At 51.1% G+C, this 25403-nt stretch overlaps 1 protein-coding gene and 1 long non-coding RNA gene across 4 annotated transcripts in view; one reads left to right on the top strand and one right to left on the bottom strand.

Annotated features, from left to right (window-relative positions):
- Positions 1-279: 279 nt before the first annotated feature.
- Positions 280-7424, bottom strand: LOC138819240 (uncharacterized). The gene is made up of 3 exons (XR_011369376.1): positions 7347-7424; positions 3176-3284; positions 280-1277 (listed from the first exon to the last, which is right to left on the bottom strand). It is a non-coding gene; the product is annotated as an uncharacterized lncRNA (long non-coding RNA).
- Positions 7425-9205: 1781 nt separating this feature from the next.
- Positions 9206-25403, top strand: part of Adgrb3 (adhesion G protein-coupled receptor B3) — a 527596-nt gene continuing 511398 nt past the window's right edge. Inside the window, exons 1-2 of one of the 3 annotated variants that reach the window (XM_070010769.1) lie at positions 9206-9323; positions 11829-12603. In XM_070010769.1, coding sequence (XP_069866870.1) covers positions 11844-12603 — 760 coding nt within the window. In that variant the 5' untranslated portion in view covers positions 9206-9323; positions 11829-11843. Of the gene's footprint in view, positions 9324-10229; positions 10247-11828; positions 12604-25403 lie in introns of those variants that run through there. The other 2 variants (XM_070010770.1, XM_070010771.1) reach the window with 2 other exon arrangements.

Below are 25403 nucleotides of genomic sequence, written 5' to 3'. Positions count from 1 at the left end.
TCCATTTAAATAGATTTTAATTCATTCTAAATTAGAATTGAAATACACAGCACAGGATCTCACTGAATTAAAGAGTCATTGTTGGGCCAGACCAGGCTTCATGGCAGTTTGGAGTCTGCCTGGGAATGTGGCCCGGGACAAAGCTCTTCTGCTAGGAAATCTGGGAGAGCACATTTTATAGACATCTCTGAGGGCCAATTAAACTAACTGAATTCAATTAAAAATTGGCTTTCAACCAAGAGGATGTGAACTTAGCCTGGAGAATAAAGCCATGGATTAAAATATATATTTAAAAAATGAACCCCCTAGGCTTGGAGATGGGAGGTAGAGGACTGCACTGATACTGGCAGGCGCTATCTTGAATGAGATCATGTTATTGCTATAATAGCAAATCATTTTAATAAGCTAGGGCCCTCAGGAGTTAGTTCCAGGTCACTGCTTCTGAAGCTGAACTAAAGAACTGAACAAAAACCCAGGGAAATTCTTCCGTTAGAAATTACTCTTACACTGCTTCACTTGGTTGTCTCTTCTATCTGATTTACAGTTTATTCAATGGATGCAGGATATGCCTTAATTTCCCTATACAAGATTTCAACCCTTTTCTACACTAAAGATTTAGTTCTGTTTCATATCATGAGATTTTTTTTGGGGGGGGAGTAGGTGTGTGGGAGTGTGTGCACACGTTGCTGGGAATTGAACCTAGAGCTGTGAACATTCTAAGCAATTAGTCAGTGAACTAAACCCTGAGTTGTAATGAAAATTGTTATCTTTCTGCTTCTTAAAAAACCATCTCTCTCTCTCTCTCTCTCTCTACACACACACACACACACACACACACACACACACACGTATACAAGAAATTACCTCTATTCTATCACATGCATTCACAGAGTATACATTTCTCTTCATGGAATCTAGCTGCAAAGGAACAATCTGGATATCTAGAACCCAAAGATGTAGTGGGAGTGTATCTCTCTTAGATTGGTTTCTAGTGTGATTTATGAATGAACTATCTGGATTATTTGTTATTTAAAACTATTATACATCATGAGAATTTGTCATGATCAATGGCCAGATCCTGGACATACACACTGTGTGTAGTACAATGTTATCACACGATGATTAGCTTTGAGGGCTGAGATTTCTGCCACGTGTTCTGGATGACGGTCTGCTGGAGTTTAAATCTGAGGAAATGGAGCTTCTCTGGTGGACGGCAGGTAGTTGCCAAATTCAATACCCTGCCACCTTGTGACAATTGTACTCATGTCAGCCAGAATCTAATGAAGAAATGAAGAAATTGAGGTTCAGAAAACAATACGAAAGTCAAATCAGTGATAGTACTACAAACTAAAGCCAGTGTTCTGACCCACATCTGGCCAATGCTCAGGACATCAGGCCGGATCTAGAGAGCAAGGCCAACAGCAGTGTGATATCAGTTTTTCAAGGGCAAAGTTGCTAGGCGATCATTAATAATTGAATCATTTTATTAAATTATACCAGGCACTAGAACAGTTATCACAGGATAATACTTGAAAACAGATTTGGAATTTCTTAATGGTGTGACTTGAAGACAAAGGCACAAAGAACAGAGGGGAAGACACATCTAATTTTTATCACTGGTGATGAGAAACCACCTCCCTGGGACACAGGACCCAGGGGCTGTAGGAGGGGGCCTGTCCAGTGTCTAAGGAGTTTGATGGCTGGCGGTACTCTTACAAATGTGACTTGGAAATTTTAGAGCATTCTTATTGAGGCAGCCAGAGGCAATGATGACTGCGGAACGACAGCTTGCCTCCTGTCCATCTATCTGCCTACCCGATAGATCTGATTCCACAAGAAGAGTCCAACAAGGTGACTTAACAGAACCTAACTTAGTGGTTCAGTACGAGAATGATCAGACATGTTTTGTTCATCAACAGACTTTAATTATAAAATTTCTTTTATCCAGCAGGTGCATCTCTCCTGAGTTTATAATTGCGTGGGTAGAGAAGATGGGAATGAAATGTTTACATTGTAACAGACAGAGTCAATTTGGGTATCAACAGCATCTAAGAGATGCTCAGGAATTCAGTGAGACCTTAGCTTGTTAAACCCGTTCCTTTCCACATTCCAGTGGATTTGAGAAGCACTGAGGAGCAGGAGCGGTTGGTGGGGCTTTTGTTGTGGTGACCAGAAGTGGCCTCCAGGGTATTCACAGAACAGGGAGTAAATTTTTAATGGAAAACTCCTGCGTACTGACATTAGAATCAAGCCTGTGCCGTGTAGGGGGTGTTTCTGTCCTCAAAAATGTGAAAATTTGCTATCCTCAACAAAAAACACCCTATCCAAAAGTTGACCTGAGCTAATTCTCCTTTTTTCATTGCAGTAACTGACAGATTTTTACAATTTTCAGAAACATAAGCACTGGTTGCTGGGTTAACTTACCTCTCACACCTTGTGTGACTGCTTTCAAAGAATGTAACAATTTAGAAATAGACAACAGGGACCTGCAAACACCATCGGACAGCTTTTTAAAACTTCAATACCAGATAGCAACTAGAGTGTACTCTTAAATGTTAATCCCTGCAAACTAAATTTCCAAGGATTGCTGTGGCCTGCTTCAAATGGTAAGTACATGATAGAAATTTAATTTTCCAATTACTTGAGCCTTATTATGAGACACTCAGTTACACCACCAAAGTCACACTCCCTGAGAAATTTCTCTGACGCCTGTGACTGGTTAAATATGCTGGAAGCATTCATTTCAGGGAAAGCCTGGCATTTACAGACTTCTTCAACAAACTTTCTTATGAATCTTCATTAGCATAGATTAATATAATGAGGAGATTTGTTGTGATAATTCTGTGGCTGTGCACAGCATGATTTGAACAAACAAACCTACCCCCATATTATATCCTTTAGCACATACGCTCCATTCCCCTTTTCACGAAACAATCTGTTGGATTTCACTATATATATAAAATAGTTATACATATATAGTACACGTATACATATATGTATACATGTTAATTATTAATTACTCACATATTAATTACTCATATATTTCTATAATAGATAATATTGTTTTATATATTTACGTATTTTATGTGTAAAGATATTCATTTATACATTCCTTTACCAATACTCAACAACAAACTTTCTATTTGTGTAAATTTAAAAATATATGAATTGTCACCTTCAACAAATGTTTTGTCTCCATTCTCAGGCATTCTCTCGGAATAAAGATGATCACCATTTAGCCGTGCTCTGGTGGCTCACACCTCTCATCCTAGATGCTCAGGAGGCTGTGATCAAAGGAGGATCAGGAGGAGGATCAAAGGTTTGAAGCCACCTCAGCCAGGAAAGCCCATGAGACTCATATTTCCACCTAATCACTAAAAAGCTGGAGGTAGATGGTGGCTCAAGTGGGAGAGCACCAGCCTGGACAATAACCCACTCAAAATGGATTCAATATCTTACCGTGAGGCTTGATCCGTTGACACTACTACAAGAAAACATGGGGGAAATAACTCCGGGTGTAAGCACAGGCAACCACTTCCTGAAAAGGATTCTTGCAAGAACTGGCAAACATGATTTTGCACTGGATTTGAAAGCTTTTGTACATCAAAAGCCGACAAAACCCACAGTGAAGAGACAGAGAATGCAACAAAATCTTTGTGAGGGGGTCGTCAAAGAAGACATTCATATCCAGGGTTTACACAGATCACGGAAATCACACCCCAGCAGCAATGAATCATCTGATGGATAGATACATGAGCAAATGAACTGTGCAGTTCTCAAAAGAACACACAGCTAATAAATGTGTGACAGGTTCGATACCTGGAGCTATCAAGGCAATTCAAGTCAAAATGATACCTAAAGTTCACCTCACCCAGTCAGAATGGCCATCCTCAAACCTATTGGTTGTCCATGAACCTGACAACCAATGCTGCCTGGAAGGAAGAGAACTTTCCACAGGGCGGGGGTAAGAATAACAGTCCCTCTGGTACCGAGGGCAAGAAAATGAGAACTGCTGCAGGGCGCTGTGGCTCCCGTCGGTCACCCCAGCTGCTCAGGAGGCTGAGATCTGAGGACCGTTCAAAACCAGCCTTGGCAAGGAAAGAACATGGGACTCTGATCTCCAATGAACCACCAGAAAACCGTAAGTGGCACTGTGGCTCAAGTGGCGCAGCACCTGCCTTGGGTAAGGAATCCATCTCATCTCCTCAGCCCTGAGTTGAAGCCCCGTCACTGCCAATAAACAAACAGATAAACAAACAAATAAATGATGCACCCCGGGAAATCTCCCTCTGGGAGAACCTCTGGGAGAACCAGGCTGCGTGGGTCTTGAGTCTGGAGGGGCCGCACAGGTCAGGGTGCCTGGGACATGCCCGAGGCAGCACAGTGGACGTGGTGGACGCAGTGGACGCGGAGGGCGCAGTGGATGCGGTGGGCACGGTGGGCGCGGTGGACGTAGTGGGCGTGGACCCGGGCTTGGTCAGCGCTCTGTTCTCGCAGCGGCCCCCAGCCACGGGCGCACGTCTGCTCCTGTTGTTCCCGGCAGATGGTCTCCCAAGGTGAACCACTGCGCAAGGCTTTCCGTTTTTCGTGCATTTTGCAAGTCAGGATTTCACACGTAGCCTGGGTGGGAGGTTGTAGGCCAGCAATTCCCACGGCCGGGCCGGGCGTGTCCGCAGCCTGGAGACGTCTTCCCAGGGTCCTGCCCACCCCCCGCCCGCGCTTAGGCCTGCCCCTCCCGCCGTCCCGGCACCGCCCCCCCCCCCCCCCGCGCGGACCTGTCCCCCGCGGTCCTGGCCAACCCCCACCCCAGTGTGCATGGTCCTGGCCACCCCGCCGCCTGTGGGCTTACCCCCCACGTCCTCGCCCCCCCAGTGGGCCTGCCCCCCGTGGTCCTGGCCCCTGCCCCGTGCTTTGGCATGACCCCGCGGTCCTAGCCCCCCCCCCTTCCGTGTGGGCCTGCCCCGGTGGCTCTCCTCCAGTCCCGCGCAACCATGGCCCACGCGCGCCCTCACTGTGGCGCCTGGCTGGGACATGCGTGGCACGGGTTAGACGAGGCCGCATCTCTGGAGAACTTGCTATACTCAAGTCTTAGGCTCCCTTTCGGGAACTGGAGGCTGCCGACAACCGCACTGCGGGTGGACGCCCCGCATGACCACGCCACGGGTGGGTGCCCGTGGGATCGGTGCAGAGAGAGGCCAGTGAGCAGGGAAAGGCTGGGCCACGGCCCGGCTTCCCCCCCCCTCGTCACCCCCCCCCACCCCAACCTCAGGCAGAAGAAGAGCAAGGGAAGCGAGCCCGGAATTCCCACGTGGGAAGGGAAAGCCTCAAACCCAGGGCCCAGGACCGTGGCGGGCAATGCAAAGCTGAGCAGGCCAGTCGGAGCCTGGGACAGGAACAGGTCCCGCTCAAGACTGGGGAGTAACAGCCCAGGTGGAGACCAGCGGGCCTGGGTGAAGCCAGATGCAGGGTGGGCAGGGCAGTCGGGGCAGGTGGAGGGGGGAAAGGGGGAGGGCAGGCCTCTCCCACGCCCCCCCCACGCCCCCCAACCCCACTGCCTGCCTCTAGACCTTTCCTGAGATGCCCAAGTCGAAAATGTCCAGTTCCGTTTTTATGGGGAGACCGGATGGACTGGAATCCTCATGCCAAGCACTTCCGTGTCCACTACAGTAACCATCACAGGAAGAGGAACAGGTGCAGGGGAAAGACAAGAGAGTTGGTACAGGTTTCCACAAGTGTGCCAATGTTCCCCGTAAGGAACTACACATGATAATGAAACTTCGTGATAATGTTCATTGTTTTATTTTTAAAAAGAACATAGAAAAGCATTTTTCAAAGACAGTAAATAATAAGTTTCATTTCTCTGCTATCATACTAATTCTCTTTAATTATGAAATTAATAGTCCCTAAAGTCTTTATTTTTTGTATCAGTTGGAGATTCTGATCATTGGAAACCTACAGTGCACTGAACAAGGAATAATCTGCAAACCAATGTGAAAAACTGCATGTTACAAAACTTGGAAAGTTGAGACTAGACTGATACCAGGAAAAGTATGAGAAAAAGGGCATGGGCTGAAGGTAGGAAAGTCACTTCCTAAAATTCACTGCACATGTAGAAACACGTTCTTATTCTTTGAATGGGAAAATTGTGCTAATGATACTTAATGTTAAGCCATCATCCCGGAGAATGGGGTTATCCCCAAATGGAAAAGCCTACACTAAATTTATAAAAATGAGGTTTAAAAATGATTAGCTGGGTGCTGGTGGCTACTCTGGAGGCTGAGATCTGGTGATTCCAGTTCAAAGAGTCAGTGAGACGCTTATCTCTACTTAACTACAAAAACTTAAAAATGAAAACAAAAGGCCAACCTAGATCTGTGGCTCAAGTGGGAGAGCACCAGCCACGAACACAAAAAAGGCTCAGGGACAGTACCCAGGCCCTGAATTCGGGCCTCAGGTCCTGCACGAAGGGGGGAAAACAAAAACAAAAACAAAACAAAAACAAATTGCACTTAAATGTTCTCATCCTCCTCTGAATAAATAATAGGAGAGATGATAAACAGGAAGGATCTAGGCCAATTTAAAATGCAATCACTTGAACTTAGTCTAGGCTTTCACCTTTTAACACTTCTTTACAGTCCTTTTGAAGGTTGGCCAGGAAACATGAATAGCAATTCATTTACATACCCGGTGCTGGCGGCTCACACCTGTAGTCCCAGCTACTCTTGACAGCGAGATAGAAGGTTTGACGTTTGGAGTTAGCCCAGGCAGAAAATATCTGCGTGGACATCGATGAGGAAACATGACATCCGTACCCTCCCCGCGTGTCACTGGTGCTGGTGTTGGTGTGCACTGGGGCGCTCGTGGCCGCCGGTGGAACGCGTCTGTGTGCGCGCTAGGACATGACACCCAGCACTAGGCGGTTCCTCCTTGGATCTCCCTCGGATTTCCCGAGAGCAGCTTTTCCGCAGCCATCCTCCTTGTGCGCGTGGCTTTGACCACCCGACGCCGGACGGAGGAGGCCGGGGGACCCTAGGGGCACCTGGCCCCGCGTGTGGGGCGCACTCTAGCCAGACGCCGGCCAGCCAGGGAGGACTGGCTGGCATCAGCGTGGACTTTTACCGAGACCCAGCCCTGGTTTCCTCTTGAACCAGCGGCCCTGGGAAGCAGCCTTCCTCTTAGGACCCAGCTTTTAAAATAGAGCTGGGCTGTTCGCCTTGTCCCCAGGCCTCAGAGTGACTGAGAGACTATCACCATCACCGGGGTCGAAGCCACGACCCGCCCGGGCTTCCCTTCCCTTCCCGCACCCACGCCACGCACACCATGTGCTTCACGTTTCTGTCACGCACCTGCCCGTCGTCCACGCGCGGGAGGGAAGTGCAGCCCCGGTCGGCTGGAATCCGCTCGCACCCCGGCTCTGAAAGTTGCCACCCGTGGAAATCGCTCCCCTCGATCGCCAGGAGCTCGGGGGGTTAGGAAGACACGTGCGGGGTATAGTGTTTTGGTTTCCCTTGGACGCAGAGTCCAAGTGTTCCCGTCACTTCCCCTCACGCGAAGAGCGAGGATGGGCAGGAACCACGCAAAACAAATGCAGGGCGCAAACCAGACGCCAGGGCCGCGGCTGGCCTGGGCTCCAGGGCGCCCCAACCCCGGCCCGGCACCCCGTCCAGGGGCCGCGGTGCCGAACCCTACCCGGCTCCCTGGTTCCCCACGCGCGGCAGCCTCCCGAGCCCTCCCCGGCTCCCCACGCGAGGCCCCATCGCTGAATCCACGTCACCGGCCGCCCCAGCGATTCAGCCCCAGTGGATGCGGCAGGCCTTCCCGCCCGCCCCGCACAGTCCCCGGCCCGCACCTGCGGGACACCGCCCCCCCCCCCCCCCCGCCCTGCCTGCACCTCGCCCCTCTCGGAACCTGGAAGGGGCGGGCAGGACACAGACAAAACAGAGCTCGCGAGCTCAGCCCTGCGGCGAGACCCGGAGCCGCGGGGCGAGCGGTTCCGACCCAGCCCGCGCCGGGACGCGCGGGTCCCCGCGAAGCCCGCACCGAGCGGCGCGCGTGCGATGTGAATCGCCGCCGGGCGCACGGTCTGGGGACAGTCTCCACACACCCTGTCCCTATCCCGGGCGGAGAGGCCAGCGGCGGGGCGGGGCGGGGGGCTGAACCCTGGTGAGGACAGCGCTCTGCTCCCCAAGCCGCGACCCGGACCCAGAGACCCGCGAGCTGGAGAGAGTGGACCAAACGGGGTGCGCGGACGCGCGGCTCCAAGGAGACCCCGCCTCCCGGTCCCCCTCCTGCCTTCCCCTCCTCTGTCCTCTCCAGCCCCTCCATCCTCCCTCCAGCCCTCCTCCAGTCCTCCTCCATTCTCCCCTCATCCCTCCTTGCGTTCCTCCTCCATCCTTCCTTCCTCTCCCTCCTCCCTCCCTCCTCCAGTCTTCCAACCCTCCCTCTTCTCCCCTCCCCTTCCTCCCTCCCTCTTCCCTCTCTCCCACCATCCCTCCTCCAGTCCTCCATCCCTCCCTCCTCCCTCTCTCCATCCCTCCTCCAGTCCTCCATCCCTCCCTCCTCCCTCCATCCCTCCTCCAGACCTCCTCCATTCCCCCCCCCATCTCTCCTCCAGTCCTCTCTCCCTCCATCCCTCTGTCCATCCCTACCTCCTCCAGCCCTCCTCCGCCCCGCCCCGCGCCGGTACCCAGGGCCGGCCCAGAGCGCGCGGGCACGCGGGAGGCCGGCGGGAGCGCGCGCCAGGACTGCGCATCCTCCGGGTACCGCGCGCGCCCGGCGGAGCGGGGACTCTCGGGTCCGAGCCGCAGCCTAGCTAGCTCCGAGCCGCTCTCGGCGCCCGCAGCCCGGGGCTTTCTCTCCTTTTCCTCGGTCGCCACCGTCCGCCGGCACCTGCGGGCGGGGAGGAGGAGGAGGGGGAGGAGGGGGAGGAGGAAGAGGAGAAAGAGGAGGAGGCGGCGGCGGCGGCGGCGGGCAGAGGCGGGCAGAGGCGGCGGCGGGCAGAGCCGGCGGCGGCGGAGGCAGCGGGCAGAGGCGGCGGCGGCGGAGGCAGCGGGCAGAGGCGGCGGCGGGCAGAGGCGGAGGCCAGGCCCCGGCGTCCTCGTACCTGCCCGGCGTCCCCGCGCCGCCCGCCCGCGCCGCCCGCGCCCCGGCCGGCTTCGGGGCGGCCCCCGGCGACCCGCGCCGCCCGCGCCGTCCGCACACCTCGCCGCCCCCGGCGCGCGCCCCGCTTTCCGAGCGGCGGGGAGGATGGGCCGGGGCGCCCGGGTCCCAGGCGGCGTGGCGCCGGCGTCGTAGAGCGGAGCCCGGAGCTTTCGGAGTGCGAGGTGAGGCGGGGCGCGGGGCGCGGGGCGCGGGGCACGGGGCGCGGGGCGCGGGGCGCGGGGCGCGGGGCCGGGCGCGAACCCCGCTCCCCGCGGCGGCAAAGTTGGGAAGTGCGGCCTGGGGAGCGGTCCGGCGGAGGGGCGCGGGGCGCGGGCCCGCACCGCACACCTGGCGTCGTCGGCGGCGGCGGCCCGGGTTCCACGCGGGTCGGGGCTCCGGTCCGGGGTGAAGGGAAGCCCCGCGCGGGCTCCGCAGGCCGTGTCCGCCGGGATCCGGGCCGGGCCGGGTGGAGGGCAGCGCAGCCCCGCGCCCCGCGCCCCGCGCCCTGGGTTCCGGAGTGTCTCCCCAGTGCCGAGCTCGGCGGGCTCTGGGCAGAGCCGGGGCCCGGGGCCCCGCCGCCCCTGCGGCCCCGCGAGGAGTCCCCGGCGGCCACGGGCTCTTCGCGGCCGGGCTCCTAATGGAGACCCGGTTGTCCGCGGGGCGCGGGGCGCCGGGCGCAGGCCTGCACCCGCCCGGGGCGCGCGCCTCCGACCTGCAGTGCCTGCAAACTGCCTCAGCAACAGCCAGGAGGAACATTCCAGAATTCCCCACAACTTCCCCGGCTTTGAGCCTGAATAGGATCATGGATTTGGTTTTCTCAAGTAGGAAAAGGCGTTGCTCACTGAGCTCCTGTGTGTGTGTGTGTGTGTGTGTGTGTGTGTGTGTGTGTGTGTGTGTGTGTGTGTGTGTGTGTTTGTGTGTGTTTGTGTCGTGTGTCTGTCTCCTGTGTGTGTCGTGTGTGTCTGTGTGCAACCTAGGGCACGGTTCCCGTAGACCTAGTGATTCTGGTGACATGCGTGTGTGTGCGTGCGTGTGCGTGTGTTAATTCTTAAACCGCGGCTCCATGGAGACTTGGGGCCGGCTTGCTCAGATGAAGGCAGGGACTGTGAGTTCGAGCCCGCGGGGAGCCGGCGGCCTTCGCCCTGGGCGCAGACGTGCGCGCCCGGCCAGCGTTATGCAATATGGGGGGGGGGGCGGGAACGCTTCGCAGCCCGTGTCCCTCTGTCTGTCCATTTTCAGGACAGGAAACGGCTGGGCAGCCTAGACACCTCTAAAATTAACTTGGTACCACTTTATCAGCCCAGAGGCTGGGGCGGGGGGGGGGACACACACACACACACAGAGAGAGAGAGAGAGAGAGCGAGAGAGAGCGAGAGAGAGCGAGAGAGCAGTGTCATTTATTCAAAGAAATAACTTCTTAAAGGTTAAAACTAAAAAACAGCCCAGTCATATGGGTGTATATATGACATATGTATGATATATGTGTAATTTATGTATGATCTATATGATCTATATATGATCTATATGATAACGGCTTACAGAAGAGACCATCGAGGACTTTGTTTTTTTAAACAGACAAGCCGTGAAGGAAGCGGGGCGCAGCCGCGATCTCGTGGAGCAGTTCACACACTGAAATCCACCCGCACATGTTTTCCAGAGGCCATCCCCTGCAGATTAGGCAGACAGAAAGACGGACAGACAGACAGACAGACAGACAGACAGACAGACAGACAGACAGACAGATGACAGACCAACCCACCTACCACAGCGGGAAACTTGGAAGCCTGGCACCAGCCTGGGACTGCAGTTTGGGGCTCTCTCTGGCATGGCCTTGGGGCGCAGACCGGATACAACCGGCCGGGAGAGGCCTTGGGGTCCCGCCGGGGACCCACCACCCAGGGTGTCCGCCCTCTCCCCGGCAGGGGTGGGGGCACCCGATTTCTCCTGGGTCTTGGCCTAGGACCCCGTGGAGCAAGGGGAGGGTGCGGGGGGGGCGGAGGGCGCAAGGGAGAGGGCGCATGGGGAGGGCGCTGAGGGCGGGTGCGGGGAAGAGTGCGGGGGGGGGGTGCAGAGGGGAGGACGCATGGGGAAGGGCGCATGGGGGGGCGCCCCGGCAGGGATCCCTGGCCCTCCTCTAACGGGGGAAGGGGCCGTACTTCCTGGCGATGACTCCCCACGGTTAAGAGGAGAAGTCACGGGGCGCCAGCAGCTCCCAGATGATCGGATTAGTGCCGGGCGGCGGCGTTGGCTTGGAGCTGGAGCCCGGAGAGCGGGGGTCAGCCGCTCGATTGACCGGAGGTGGAGGAGAATCCGCAGCCAGTGTTCGGGGTCGTACTCATTCTGCAGGTCCCGTTTGCCCCCCCCTGCAACCCGCGTTCTAGAACGATAGCGGGGAGAGAAGGAGGTCGTGGAGGATGCATGCGGGCATGCCTATTAATCCTCTATTAAATGTTCTTTTTAAACGCGAAGGTGGCCGCCGCCGGTGGCCACGAGAGGGCGCTGTTCGCGTGGCCACCGCGGGGCCCTGGCTGCGGACCGAGCACAGCACCTGGCCTTCATCTAAGGTTTTCCTCTTCTTTTCCTTTTCCTTTTTTCTTTTTTAAACTGGAATCTGGAACGCAGCTTGCTGCAATCGTGAGAGGATTCTATGTTTCCAATGCCTTTCGCTCTTGTCGCCCTTTCTGCAGGCCAGATGTCATAGGATGAAGGCTGTGGGTGAGCTGCTGATTTCTATATTTTCCACCTATCTACTGGTTATGTTTGGATTTAACGCTGCCCAAGACTTCTGGTGTTCAACTTTGGTGAAAGGAGTCATTTATGGATCCTATTCTGTAAGCGAGATGTTCCCCAAGAACTTTACCAACTGCACTTGGACGCTGGAAAATCCAGACCCAACCAAATACAGTATTTACCTGAAATTTTCCAAGAAGGACCTGAGCTGCTCCAACTTCTCCCTGCTGGCTTACCAGTTCGATCATTTCTCCCATGAAAAGATAAAGGATCTGTTAAGAAAGAACCATTCTATCATGCAGCTCTGTGATTCCAAGAATGCTTTTGTGTTTGTACAGTATGATAAAAATTTTATTCAGATTCGCCGGGTCTTCCCAGCCGAGTTCCCCGGATCGCAGAGAAAAGGAGACGACGATCAGAAATCTTTCTTTGAGTTTCTGGTGTTGAACAAGGTGAGCCCCAGCCAGTTCGGGTGCCAGGTCTTGTGCACCTGGCTGGAAAGCTGCCTGAAGTCCGAAAATGGCCGAGCTGAGTCCTGTGGGGCCATGTATACCAAGTGCTCCTGCCCCCAGCACCTGGGGGAGCTGGGCGGGGATGACCAGGCATCGGTGGTGCTGCTGAGCAACGTGGTGCTGCCCCTGAATGAGCAGACAGAGGGCTGCCTGACCCAGGAGTTGCAGACCACCCAGATGTGCAACCTGACCCGCGAGGCCCGGAGGCCCCCCAAGGAAGGTGCGTTAGGGGATGGGGTGGGGTCTGTGGCCTGACCGCGTGCTTCTCTGCTTAGCACTGAGTGCTGATTTGTCATCTTTCCTCATGAAGGTCTCCCCAGCTAGCTTCTAGACCCAGGGCCTGGGGGACAGTGTATCCCTGGAGTGGGGGTGGGGTACAAGGAGGAGATGCTAGACCAGCTCGTCCTGGAGGAAGGGCTGTGGGGGAGGGGAAGTGGAGGAGGGGGCTGATGCTTCATTCAGAGGGCAAAATTCTCCAGGAATCTACACACAGGTCCTGTTTGGTGAAGTAGACTTCTTCCTTCTGAAACATTCAGCATTGGGTCCTCTCCCTCCCTCTCTCCTTCTTTCCCTCCCTTCCTTCCTCCCTCCATCTCTCACTCCAGCCCTGCCTTTGGACACTATGACCAAAACCTCACAATAGCAAGCCAGAGAGTAGATACCCCCAAACTGGGTTGGCCCATTTTTGATGGACAGTAAATTCTGGGTGCAGAGGAACAGGCTGGCAGCCAAGCCCTCAAGCTCTGCTGGCTGACTTAGCCAAGGCAGGGAGCAGGCAGGGGAGCAGGGAGCAAAAGTAAACTCTTGATCTTCCCCCCTGTTATGTCTCTTGCAATTGCTGGGCTAGTTGGGGGGCCGAGGAGGTTGTTTTTACTGTTGTCTTGGTCTCCTATTCATATGCATGGAAAAGGGAAGGAGGGAACATCCCAGAGATGAGGTAGGTAGGAAAACACCTCGGAAACCAGTGCCAGGGAAATGCAGGGGAAGCCTGAAAGTACCTTGACTTGCACCCAGTCTGCAGTGAGGAGCCTGGGGAGACCTGAAGTCCAGGATGGCTTTGAATTATGCAAGGAAGCAGCAAAGGCATATTGGGAGGAAATGCCTTCCCCTCGGAGGCCGGGACTCACTCCAGCCTCCAGGACGGAGCTCATGCATATTCTTGCCTGGGCTGCAGCCCTGTACTCAGAGTGTGTTGATTTCTTATGCAGGAAATGTTTTCTGATGGCCACAAAGAGCTCAGTCTGTGGACAGGGACAGCCAAGCTCCAGCCCCTCCTCCCCTCCCCCCACACAAGTAGGCTTTGTGGCCCATGTCAAATTGTCCCTTGTTGGAGGGTTTTCATTGAGAGTAGCCAAGGGTCTGGAAGGGAGGGGTGGAGGGCTGAGCCTCAGTAGCCAGAGCTGTTTCTCCCTGGCTGACTGGAAATGGGGGATGGGAATTCAAAGGCGTTGGGGGGGAGGGGTCCGGGGATGGCAGAAAGGGAGAGGTCCTGCTAGGAAATAAATGCACACCAATGGCTCTGTGTGTGTGTGTGTGTGTGTGTGTGTGTGTGTGTGTGTGTGTGTGTATACCTTCAAACATCTCCACAGGTCAGTTAGCTAGCGGCTGAGACTGAAGACAAACAAAGTAGTTTTAAATTACAGGAGTTCTTTCTCCAGTGAAAATCCCAGAGCCACACTTTGTGACTGCGGGAGGGTGTTTAACACCATTTAAAACTAATTAGTGTCCCTGGAATTCGAAGCTTCAGCGGCTCAGAGAGAACTAGAGACCACACAGGGTCGGCCCATAGAGTAGTGCTCGTTCATGCACACTAGGTTGGTGTGTGTGTGTGTGTGTGTGTGTGTGTGTGTGTGTGTGTGTGTGTGTGTGTGCGCGCACGCGTGTGCTTGTTTCATGGTCATTTTGTTACAACTTAGACATCGGTGTTTTCCACAGTTTTAATTCGGGCATTAAATGGGCTCCAGTCCCAGTGTCCATCCAGAAATGAACCAAGGCCGGGCGGGGGTGGGGCAGCAGCTTGACTGCAGAGGTTTTGTGGTTATTGCCAGGGGTGGACAGAAAGGTGTTAGAGCAGGCAGTCACGTGGTCCGCACATCAGGAGTGACTGTTACACCTCAGATGTGTAAGTGGTGTCAGAATATGGCAGGAGTGCCTGTGTAGACAATTACACAAGGGTGCTGGCTTTATGGTGATGTTGCTGGGCCTGGGCAAGGATGTGCGTGTCAGCGGGAGGGAGACCTCCTCAGGGGACTGCAGCCTCTGCCCTCTGCATCTCGAAATCCAGGCTCTGTATTGGTGCGGGTGCAGCAAGCCCCAAAGATGGGGACCTATGGATCCTGGTGACAGAGCTGTCCCAGTGCTCTGGCCGGCCGTTCTTATACAATCTTCCTCCTTCACCTCATCCCAGCCGAGCCTTGCCGGTGAGGGGCAGTGCAGAACGGCTGTTTAAAGGCAACATAAAAATCCTGACTCCTGCACTACTCACACTTATTCATGCAAAGTACGTGAGATCTTAAGTATCTGATATCACAGATATACGCGATGGTAGGAAAGGCTTCTCCAAGAGCCCTTTGAGGCTCTGAATGCCGTGAGTCCGGCTGTTTGGACTAGGCCTGCTATTCCAGGCAGCCCCGTTACCTGTGCAAGCTTGGAACTCTGGCTCTTGAAACGAGGTAGTGCACCTCTGTGCACGCGTGTTCACACTGGCCTCTCAGTCACCAAGGGGATGAGTGGGAGATGATTCTGTGGTGCTCAGGTTCCCTGGCTCAGGAGGAAGGCTGGCCTGGGGTGGCAAGCTTCTTTTCCTCATTCCACCCGGAAAGCTGCAGGGCGGGGCTGGGGAGCAGTCCCAGGGCTGCAGATGCCAGAGGTCCCGCTCACAATCCCGGCCAGCTGCTGGTGGCTGAGGCCTCTAGATGACAGGATGAGACTCAGCAAGGATGGAGGAAACACAATAGAGAAAGGATTTGTACTAGAACATTCCTCTTGATTCATCCAGGGCCTCAGGACAGATGGAGAAAAAAACCCAAAAACATTTGCTGTTTTTAATATGACACAGTAAAGCATTGTACTGATGCCTCATTAAAATATTAAATATTAGTGCATCTAAGGATTGTCTTATTTATCAGTCTCTGGCATACTTAGGGTTGACGTGTGTTATTATATGCTAGGATCTTATGTGAATTTGTTGAGTGACAAGGAGATTGAAACACACACAGATACAGACACATAAGACTTTGCAAGAATAGTGATGTCGTTCTGGGAGTTTTTATTTCTAGAACCTGTGTGCATATAATGGATAACCTGGGTTGTGTGTGTGTGTGTGTGTGTGTGTGTGTGTGTGTGTGTGTGTGTGTGTGTGTGTTGTGGGGGGCAGGGACGGTCGTGGGGCTTGAACTCTGGGCCTGGGTGCTGTTTCTCAGCTCTTCTAGCTCAAGGCTAGCACTCTACCATTAACACCACTTCCAGTTTTCTGGTGGTTTTAACTGGAGATAGTTTCTCGGACTTTCCTGCCCAGGCTGGCTTTGAACTGAGATCCTCAGATCTCAGCCTCCTGAGTATCGAGGATTGAAGGCATGGGCTAGTGGTACCTGGCAGATACTCTATGTTTTGAAGGAAGCCCCAAGGACAGTATTGTGTTTGGGAGTGGTGGGGGGGGGAGGGGGTTATAAGCGGAGTTCTGAGCCTGGAGAAAGACCGGGCACCATTTGCGAAGAAAGCCATGTTTAGTTTCTCTGAAGACTTCACTATCCTTTAAGGGTCTCATTTGTTGAAGATTATTCTGGACTATGAAGGTATAAAACCTGAGTGCTGGTGCTTCATGTCTGTCATCCATGCTACTCAGCAGCCTGAGATCTGAGGATCCTGGTTCAAAACCAGCCCTGACAGGAAAGTCCATATGTCTTTTATCTCTAGCAACCACCAAAAGTCTGGAAGTGATGGTGTGACTCAAGTAGTAGAATGCCAGCCTTGAGTGAAAAGCTAAGGGAGAGCAGAGCAGCAATGAGGCCCGTGAAAAGAGAAATATATTTAATGTAATTAATATATAATGTATAATACATGCATAATATAATATATAGGTATGATATTATTGTTATTTTACTACTTCATTTAAAATGAGAAATTAAAACATGTTTAACTTAATAGAAAGCCTTGATGGGTTCTTGTTTCTAATGGCTCCCCTTAGTGAAAGGAAGTTGGGGTCCCTGGGGAGGCAGTGGAAGAACTGAGGGATTTCCATGGTCAGTTGTTTAATTGTCCTCATTTATTTCTGATTGGCCCTGGTTGCTCTCAGGCTGGTTTTGATCTACCTGTCTCCATCCTCTTTTTACTGCTTTGATCTCTTCCTCTGAAGATGGCTGCCTCCATCCACACTCTTTATGAGAACATGGGGAGGTTCACGCCCTCTGAGCATTCCCCATAGCTCACCCCACTTTCAGGGGTCCCCACAGTGCTTTGCACTCGGGATACCTGGGCTCCAGCCTTCCTCTCCAGCAGGTGTGAAATTCCATCATATGCCCATCTCGCCCACCCAAGGTGGAGATCTCCAAGGGAAGGGCAGGCTGAGCAGGGTTCCCGTGAATGTTGGTTGAAATGAGTGGGGGAGCATCAGAGATGGTCAGCGATCACGTGACTTAGGCAAAACATCTTCCTGTCAGTCCCTTCCCGGGGGAGCTGGGTGCCATTTACCCCCTGTCTGCTTCCATTCATGTGTGAGTGATGCCACTTTCTGGTCTCCAAGGGGTTGTTAAGACACATTGTTAAAACAACAAGCAAACAAAGAGTGAAATCATTGAGACTCGTTCTTTATTCCATGTATATTTATCTGACACGATCAGTGATAAACATGGCTTGCTATCCATGGCAACCTAGATGAATAGTGGAAATAGAGGAAACTCGCCAGTCCCTCCCTGTCTGAGTTCATGCTGTGTCTCTCTGTCTTCTAGTTTGGCGTAATACTGTCATTTCCCAAACCCTCCTATCCACAAATGGCCATGCAACCTCTTGGGAAGAAAGAAAAGAGTACTTGGAAGACAGTTTTAGGGCTTCTGTTTGTAACTCTTGATGAAGAACTCTAACTCCATTAACAGGAGGCTGCTACTAAAATTATAGGCCAGGTCAAGCCAAATGCCTTGACCGCATTGTGTCCGATAACTTAGGAAGTACTTCCTATACATACACTCAAGAAAACTGGATTGTGTGGCAATGTCCTCAAATGCATGGCATTGTGTGTTTGCGGACAGGGCACCGGCCCGAATCTCAGCGAGATTGCATCTACAGATGATTATCTACAGCTGATGGAGATATGCCAGTGATTAGATTTCTTTAAAAATCATGATACTTCATTTGCAATCCAGCTGCCGACATTTGTTTATCATTTATTTCCTAATAGAAGAATTACATTGTGAAACTGACTTTTCAAGGTAGCTTCTGTCTCAGATATATTTTTCCTCTGAATTGCTCTGGTATATATTACCTATAAAGGCCCATTGGTTCTTGAATCAGAGTTGGTTAAAAAAACAACAACAAAAAAGCCCATTTTTGCTTTTTTAAAAAAAGTAACGGGTGCCGAGTCTTCAGATAATGGTTAGTGAGGACAGCATTTCGTCCTGTTATTCCACGTACTCATCTTTTGTCCCATCCTTCAGCTTCTTCCATCGGACAAGATGCTGGGAGACAGACCGATGAGACACGACAAATGAAATAATGAGCTGGATTATTTTAGTTCTTGTCAGTGCTTGGAGAATTTCTTCTCAATCCAGTTAATGAGAATTGAGAAATCAGAGACATATTAAAATTTTCTGGCTGTGTCATTTCATTGAAATGGAAGGAATAATTTGGTGTTTGATAGACTTTGAGTCCCTACAGTGACTCAGTCACCTAGAGTCACCTTCGATAAGTGACTTGAGTTTAATTCATTAATGAAGTGTGGGCACTGCTTACCAAGATGGAGGGCTGCGTTAGATGAGGTGTGTGTGTGTGTGTGTGTGCATATGTGTGAGCTGTGTGTGTGTGCATGCATAGGAGGGCCCACACAGTAGCTCCAGTGTGTCTCTTCCCTGGCATCACGTTGCTGTTCATGTACACACATGCAAGCACGCGCGCTCACGTACGTACATGCACACACTCATTCATCCAGGGACCAGGAGTCCCCTTAGCACCCAGTGGAGGATCCGTGTGGGAATACTCAATGGATGCCGACCCAGGGATCCGGAAGGGATTTGGGACGGAGATTTCAGGAATGTTTCCATTCACGGTTCTGTCAGGGTAGCTGGGAGTCTGTGTGGGGAGAACACTGGGCAGGCTTTGGTGTGCGTTTCCAGCTGTGTGAGCCAAGCAGGTTTCTAGTATGATGCACAATGCATGGTGGCGGGCGTCCGGGGTCTGTGGAAAGCTCATACGACCTGCCCTGTAAGCAAAGTTGTGGAGACGTTTGAAACTGGTTTTAACTGATAATTGTATCCTTGTGAAATGAGAATTTAAGTGTATTCTTTTTTTTTTGTTTGTTTTTTGGGTCCGGTCGTGGGGCCTGAACTCTGGGCCTGGGCGCTGTCCCTCAGCTCTTCAGCTCAAGGCTAGCACTCTACCACTTGAGCCACAGCGCCACTTCCGGCTTTTTTTTCTTTTTGCTTATGTGGTGCTGAGGAATCGAACCCAGGGCCTTGAGCATGCAAAGCAAGCGCTCTACCACTGAGCCACCTTCCCAGCCCCTTAAGTGTATTCTTAACAGTGGCAACAGTTACGATTGCCCCAACTCCTCCCTCTCTTCCTCCCTGCCTCCCTCCTTCTTTCCCTCCCTTTCTTCTGTGCCAGCCCATACTGGGATTTGAACTCAGGACCTCATAGTCTCGCTTAGCTTTTGCTCAAGGCTGGCACTCCACCACTTGAGCTATGCCTCCACTTCTGCCTTGTTGCTAGTTAATTAGAGCTAAGAGTCTGTGGGATTTAACCGTGCAGGCTGATTTTGAACCAAGATCCTCAGATGTGAGGATTACAGATGTGAGACTCCAGCTCTCATCTGTATTACCTGCTTCTTATGTATTTGTTGTAGGTGATCAACAGACAGATGACAGATACATAAATAGATAGATACATAGACATATATATCATCATTATCATCATCCTCATCATTAATGGTATTGAGTGTATCTGACTGACTTATGCTAGTCTTTAAAATTTTACCCTTCCCCATTAACATAAAAAGATTTTCTTCAAAGCAGTGTGGTTTTCTGAAGGATTTTAGGATAGTTATTCTATGTTTAGAAGCCATAGTGACCGATAATCATGATGGAGATTGTTGTTTAATTGTCTGAACTTGTCCATGAACATAGGTTGCCCCCCAAGAAGCCCTGAGCCTCTGGCTGTGGGTGCGTTTTATGCAGGATTGGAACAGTCCCTGTGCTGGGCATGGTGGCAAGCCTGGTAGAGACCTGCTCCCCGCCCTGGGCTGGTGGTCCCTGGGTGGAGCTGATGAGAGGCAGGGGGCTCTGACAGGAACAGAAGGCTCCTTTGCTGAAGGAGACTGCTTTGAGATAGGCTTTTCTTAAGGTGCTGGTCTGTATTAAGCCCTTGGGAACACATCTGACTCTGCTGGTGTTTCTTTCACAGCTGGGTAGGATAGACCTACCACCCATGCTAACATCATTTGTGTTTAAAAAACATCTAAACTTTGAGAAAACAAATCTTACAGTAGTAGACCCAAATAATGATTTATTCTCCTGTAGAACACATTTTAAAAGAGAGCTTCACCTACAAAGCACTGTAAAATAAGAGTTAAGGCATCTAATTAAAAAAAAAACAGGTTTAGACAATGTGGTGACTCAGGTTTATAATCCAGATCCTTAGAAGGTAGAGACAGGAGAGGCCTAAGCACCACGCTGGTGTGATCCTGCGTGGGAAACTCACCCTGTGCGGCTGAAACACACCTGTAATCCCAGCTGGGTGACAGGAGGAGGTAGGAGGATGGTGGTCCAAAGCTCGTTCAAGACAAAAGCTTGAGACCCTGTTTGAAAGATAACAAAAACAAGAAGGGCTGGGGTATGGCCTAAAAGATAGAGCACCAGCCTCACAGTCCCAGGGCCTTGAGTTCAACCAACCAAAATGTTACAAATAAAAACAAAGCCATTAAAGAAAATGATATTAAACCCTAACATTTAGGAAATGCATTTCAGCCAGAAAACTCTACCATTCATATTGTTTTATTTGAACAATAACTGCTTGAGGAAAATTTTGTTTGTCCTATTTGGTATGACTTATTTAGAATGCTCTAAATGCGATGGTCTTTCTTCTAAAACCATTATAAATGGGTTCAAATAAGACGCCGTAGAAGCTGGGTTTTCTCCCTGTTTCTGGAACGCCGGCATCTGGATCACAACGTCATAGACTTCCATGGGCCTTCCACATTTTCTGGTATGAATATTATGAGATTGATATACCCCTAACGGGATACGTTCAGCCGAACATACCTCTTCTTGGAACTTGTGTTCCATGACACAAGAGAGGCTCACTTTTGTGGGCCTAGTCCACAGAACTCACCAAGAGGTTCCAGCTGGGAGGGGGCTCAGAGCATGCTTGCTGTGGCATGCATACAGATGGCGTGCTTGCTGTCCTGTGCACACGGGAAGGTGTGTATACAGATGGCGCCACATGGGACAGTGCCCATCAGTTTAGATCCTTGCTTGGCCTGGTATATGTTACTGTACCTCACCTGATGTTGGTCTTAAAAGTGATTGATTGATTTCAGTCCAAGCTCATTACAAATAAAGAACCATATGTTTGTTTCCAGTCTAGAGTCTTCCCACGCGTCTGTGATCTGTGGTGGGATCTGACCTGCCTGGCACTGTGCTGTAGGAAAGTAGCATCCTCCATCTTCTGGTTGGTTGAGAAGAGCTCATTGGGTGTGGGAGGAGGCCGGGCCGGGCTGCTGGCTGTTCCTGGGATCTGTCCTTGGCTGGTTGCCGCAGCAGTCACTGTGCACCAGGACTCTTATCTCTAACTAAGTGACAAGACAGAAACAACAACAACAACAAAAGCTGGAAAATAGGGCTGTGGCTCAAGTGATAGAGCATGCTAGTGTTGAGAAAAGAAAAAAAAAGCGCAGGGACAGTGCTTTCAGGCCATAAGTGCAAGCCCCACAAAGAAATAGGTGTGTGAGTTTTCCCTCTTGTTTCAAAAGGAAAATTAAAGAACTTTTATTTTTACTCCTAAAAAAATAAAATTTTGATAACTGCCCAAAAAGGAAGAAAAGAAAAGAGAAGGGAAGGCCTAAAGAAAAAGGAGGGAGAAGGAAGGGGAGGAGAGATGAAGGAAGGGGGGGGGAGGAGGAAGGGGAAGAAGGGAGGGAGGGAAGGAGGGAGGAAACAAAGAAGGGAAGACTGAATGACAAAGGTTACTTTTACTGAATTTGTTTAGAAACAGGGCTTTATGATGTGTTTTTAATTAGTCATAAATGTTTGCTGATTTCTAGATATCTTGGACTTGTCTATTCCTGTATTTTCTATCCATGAAAATCGTAAGGTGGGAAAGAAAATACCTTGGGAAGACAGAGATCAGTGGTGGATATAATTTTCTGCACTTAAATCTGGTGAACTTTTAAAGATGCATTCTACAAGGCAGACTGAAATTTGTCTTTATTTCCATGTCCTGGTCAGGAAACTTCCATTGCAGATTGGGATCTGCTCTCCCTGGCTCTTCCCAGCTGTTATGACTTAGAAGACAGCACACGTTTTAAAGTGGTTTACAACGTTTAAGAAAGTAAAATGGGTACAGGGGGCATTGTGCATTTCGACTGGCTTTGCTTTGGAACAAGATGGTGCCTTGGTCTCTTTGCCTGGAACAGAGACTGAACGCCTTAGCTAATCCTGTAAGAAACATGGTCTCTCAGGGAAATGGATGGCTTCCTGTTCTCTTGTGGTTTCCTTGGGATTTTCTGATGACCGTGTTTGGTGTTCAATTGATTATAGCATAGAGGGCATAGTGAATTACGAAGCATCATAAATAGTGCACATGCTTGCCTCTGCCCTCTGCATCCTGTGACCGCAGAAACCACAAACCCACAACTGTGGTCACTTAGAAGCCACGCAGATGCTGATTCATTAGCCAGGCGCCGGTCACCTTACCTATTAGGGAGTGCAGTCCAGGCAAGGAAAGTCTGTGAGGTGATTATTAACCACGGAAAAGCTGGAAGTGGGGGTTCATGTGGTGGAGCACCAGCCTTGAGGACCAGCCTTGAGCAGAAGTGATAAGGAAGAACATACAGAAGAGAGCTAGTGGGGTAGGATGTGCAGTGATACAGCATTTCTCCTCTTGTCCATCTGTCTGACTGGACCCCCCCCCCACCTTCGCCTCGGCTCCCAGACAGAAGTCCTGCCCATTAGCTGACTCCACGAGGCTGAGCTCACCATAGACACTTAGAATCCTTTTCACTGGCCAGCTGCTGGATGTGCAGATGCCCACATTAGAAATCTTTCTGCTCCCTTCCACGCAGGTAGCACGTGCGCTGCCGCCCTCCTCCCTCCTCACTGCTGATGGAGTTGCGGACAGCCTAGCTCCGGATATCAACTAAAACAGAGCAAGGAAGGTTTAGTTGCTGTGGTATCCACCCGTGATGGATTCCCAGCACTGAGGACATCTCCCCGGGCACACATGTGGCTTGTCCGCTTTGGCCGTGGTGTAAGCAGATGCCACCCGGGCATTCCGGTCTCGTGCTGAGAGACACGGTGTCCAGGGTTGCTGTGTGTGTGGGGGGGCTGCCCTGGGGCTCTGCCCAGTGCGGGGAGGCCTGGAGCAACAGGGGAGTGACACAGCTCCCCAGTCGGCTTGATCAGGGGGGCCTCCCTGACCCAACCTCCCCCATCTCCTGACCAGGCAGGCCTCCACCTGCCACGCCTCGAGGACCTGGCCTCCTCGGTTAGCCAGACCCCCCCTTTTCCCCCAAGATGACAGCTGGACAGCGGCTATCCGCTCATGTGAAGGGCATAGGCTATCTCTGAGTTTTGGAACAAGAGTGCTTTGTGACGGCAGGCCTGAGCCAGGCCTGGCTGTAACTCTAAGGAGCATGGGGGAGGGGTGTCGGCGCTCAGAGGTTGGTAGACCTCTGAGAGGTTGGTATTGGAGATGCATCTGTAACTCAGCAGGAGCAGCCTGATGACCCTGTCAGCGGTGGGGGAACTCAGCTCACCCACAGGGTCATTTTCAAGAGGTGGCTGTAGTTGAACTTCACACTGTCAATACTGAGGTTTACTTGAAGTTTTCATGAACCCGTTTTTGTTCTTGCCTAGCTAGAAGGAATCCCAAAGAAACCCCAAATCCTGTCTTTATGTGACAGAGCACTCGTTCAGAATCTATCCAGAAAGTTCTTTGAGTTTGTGTGTGTGTATGTGGAAACTAAGCTAGACTGAGGGTGCTGTGGTCTTGTGTTGAGCCACGATTGATACAAATCTAAATGGACATTGATCCTCCTCCTCCTCTTGAGGTCAGGACGGGGCTCTGTTGTCAGATACTTATCACCAGATTTCTGCAGATCTTTCTCTTCCACCTCCTTTCTTCTTCTTCCGTCCCTTATTCTATCAGTCTCCCTCCCTCCCTTCCTTTCTCCTTTTGTGCATTAATGGCTTAAAAATATGATTTATAAAAATTGGTATCTAGATTTGTCATTGCAATAATTTACCCAGAATCCATTATTAATATCCATGTTGGTAATTATGTAAACAAATACCTTTCATAGCCATTCTAAGAGCTTGTAATCACTCCAGTAAACACTGCTTCATTAATCTGAACCACTTTCTTGTGAGGTTAATTATGTAGCAATAATTAGCCTCCCTGGGAGGAGGTGGGCTTCTGCCACCAAGTGCCCTTGCTCCCTGGGGGGTGAAGGGAGAGGAAGGCCATGGGACTTCCGGCCTCTCTGCTGCCTTCCTCCCAGAGTTAATTCTCTGCTGACAAATGCTCACGTTCTTCTCAGGGGCTCTGTCTACCGTATTTCCTATTCTCAAGAAGTTTGTATTATAATCCGCTCATTAATTAGGAGAGTCACTCCAGGAGTCAGCAGAGAGAACAGAATCCATCCAGCAACTGCGAAATTAAAGAAGAAAACAAACACTTCCTGCTTTTTCATTATTTATTTAGTTTCTGCTCAGAAGGGATGGAGTGAATTGCCAGTTCAGATCTCAGGAGCATGCATGTCTGATGTGTAACATGCTCATGTTTATGTAACCGCATCATAGTCTGTGCTTACAACTGGGCTGTACAAGTGTGTGCACAGATGAACTTGCTTTGAACTACATGGGCATTTCCTGCTCTCTGCCTCTCTGTCTCTGCCTCTCTGTCTCTCTATATCTCTCTCTGTCTCTCTGTCTCTCTGTCTCAAGCACTCTTGAGCAGTCTTGCAAGACAGGCTCTTTACCACTTGAGCAATGCCTCCAGCCTTTTTGCATGAGTTATTTTTCAAAGAAGGTCTTACAGTTTTACCTAGACTGGCCTCGGACCTCACTCCTCCTGTCCCCAAGTTCCTGAGATTATAGGTGTACACTACCTCAGGTGTGATGTCAGTCTTTCATGGTGAGAAATTACAGCCATTGTTGGGTGTTTGCAGACCTGGACATTTTAATGTAAGGGTCTGATATCTTTTTGAGAAAATATTTCTTGGTGGTTCTTTTTATATTTTGTATCAGAGGAAGGAATAAGAATTCGGGCTTCCTGTGGAAATGATTGAGAGGTTGATACAGAGTCCTTGTGAGTTTTGTGACCTTCAGGGATTTACACAATATTAAACAACAACTATTTCTGCATCTCCAAAGCAGATCTTATCTGTGTAATTTCCTTTTTTAATATAGCCTATACAAAAGGATTAATGCACAAATAATGCAAAGGGTTCTGTTAATTCTGTTTTATTTTTAAAATAATCTTTGAGCCTCTCACAGAACATGGAGTATGTTGACATTGTGTTGTTCACTCTGGGGTGGTGCACCTGTAGAAAAAGCGCAAAAATGTCACTTTCCCTTCCTGCCACACTTCCCCTCT

Source organism: Dipodomys merriami, unplaced genomic scaffold (genome assembly GCF_024711535.1).
Source record: "Dipodomys merriami isolate MVZ:Mamm:240054 unplaced genomic scaffold, mDipMer1.0.p SCAF_8, whole genome shotgun sequence".
Classification (NCBI taxonomy): Eukaryota; Metazoa; Chordata; class Mammalia; order Rodentia; family Heteromyidae; genus Dipodomys; species Dipodomys merriami.
Note: the sequence above shows the minus strand (reverse complement) of the source record. Positions and strands in the feature narration are given on the sequence as shown.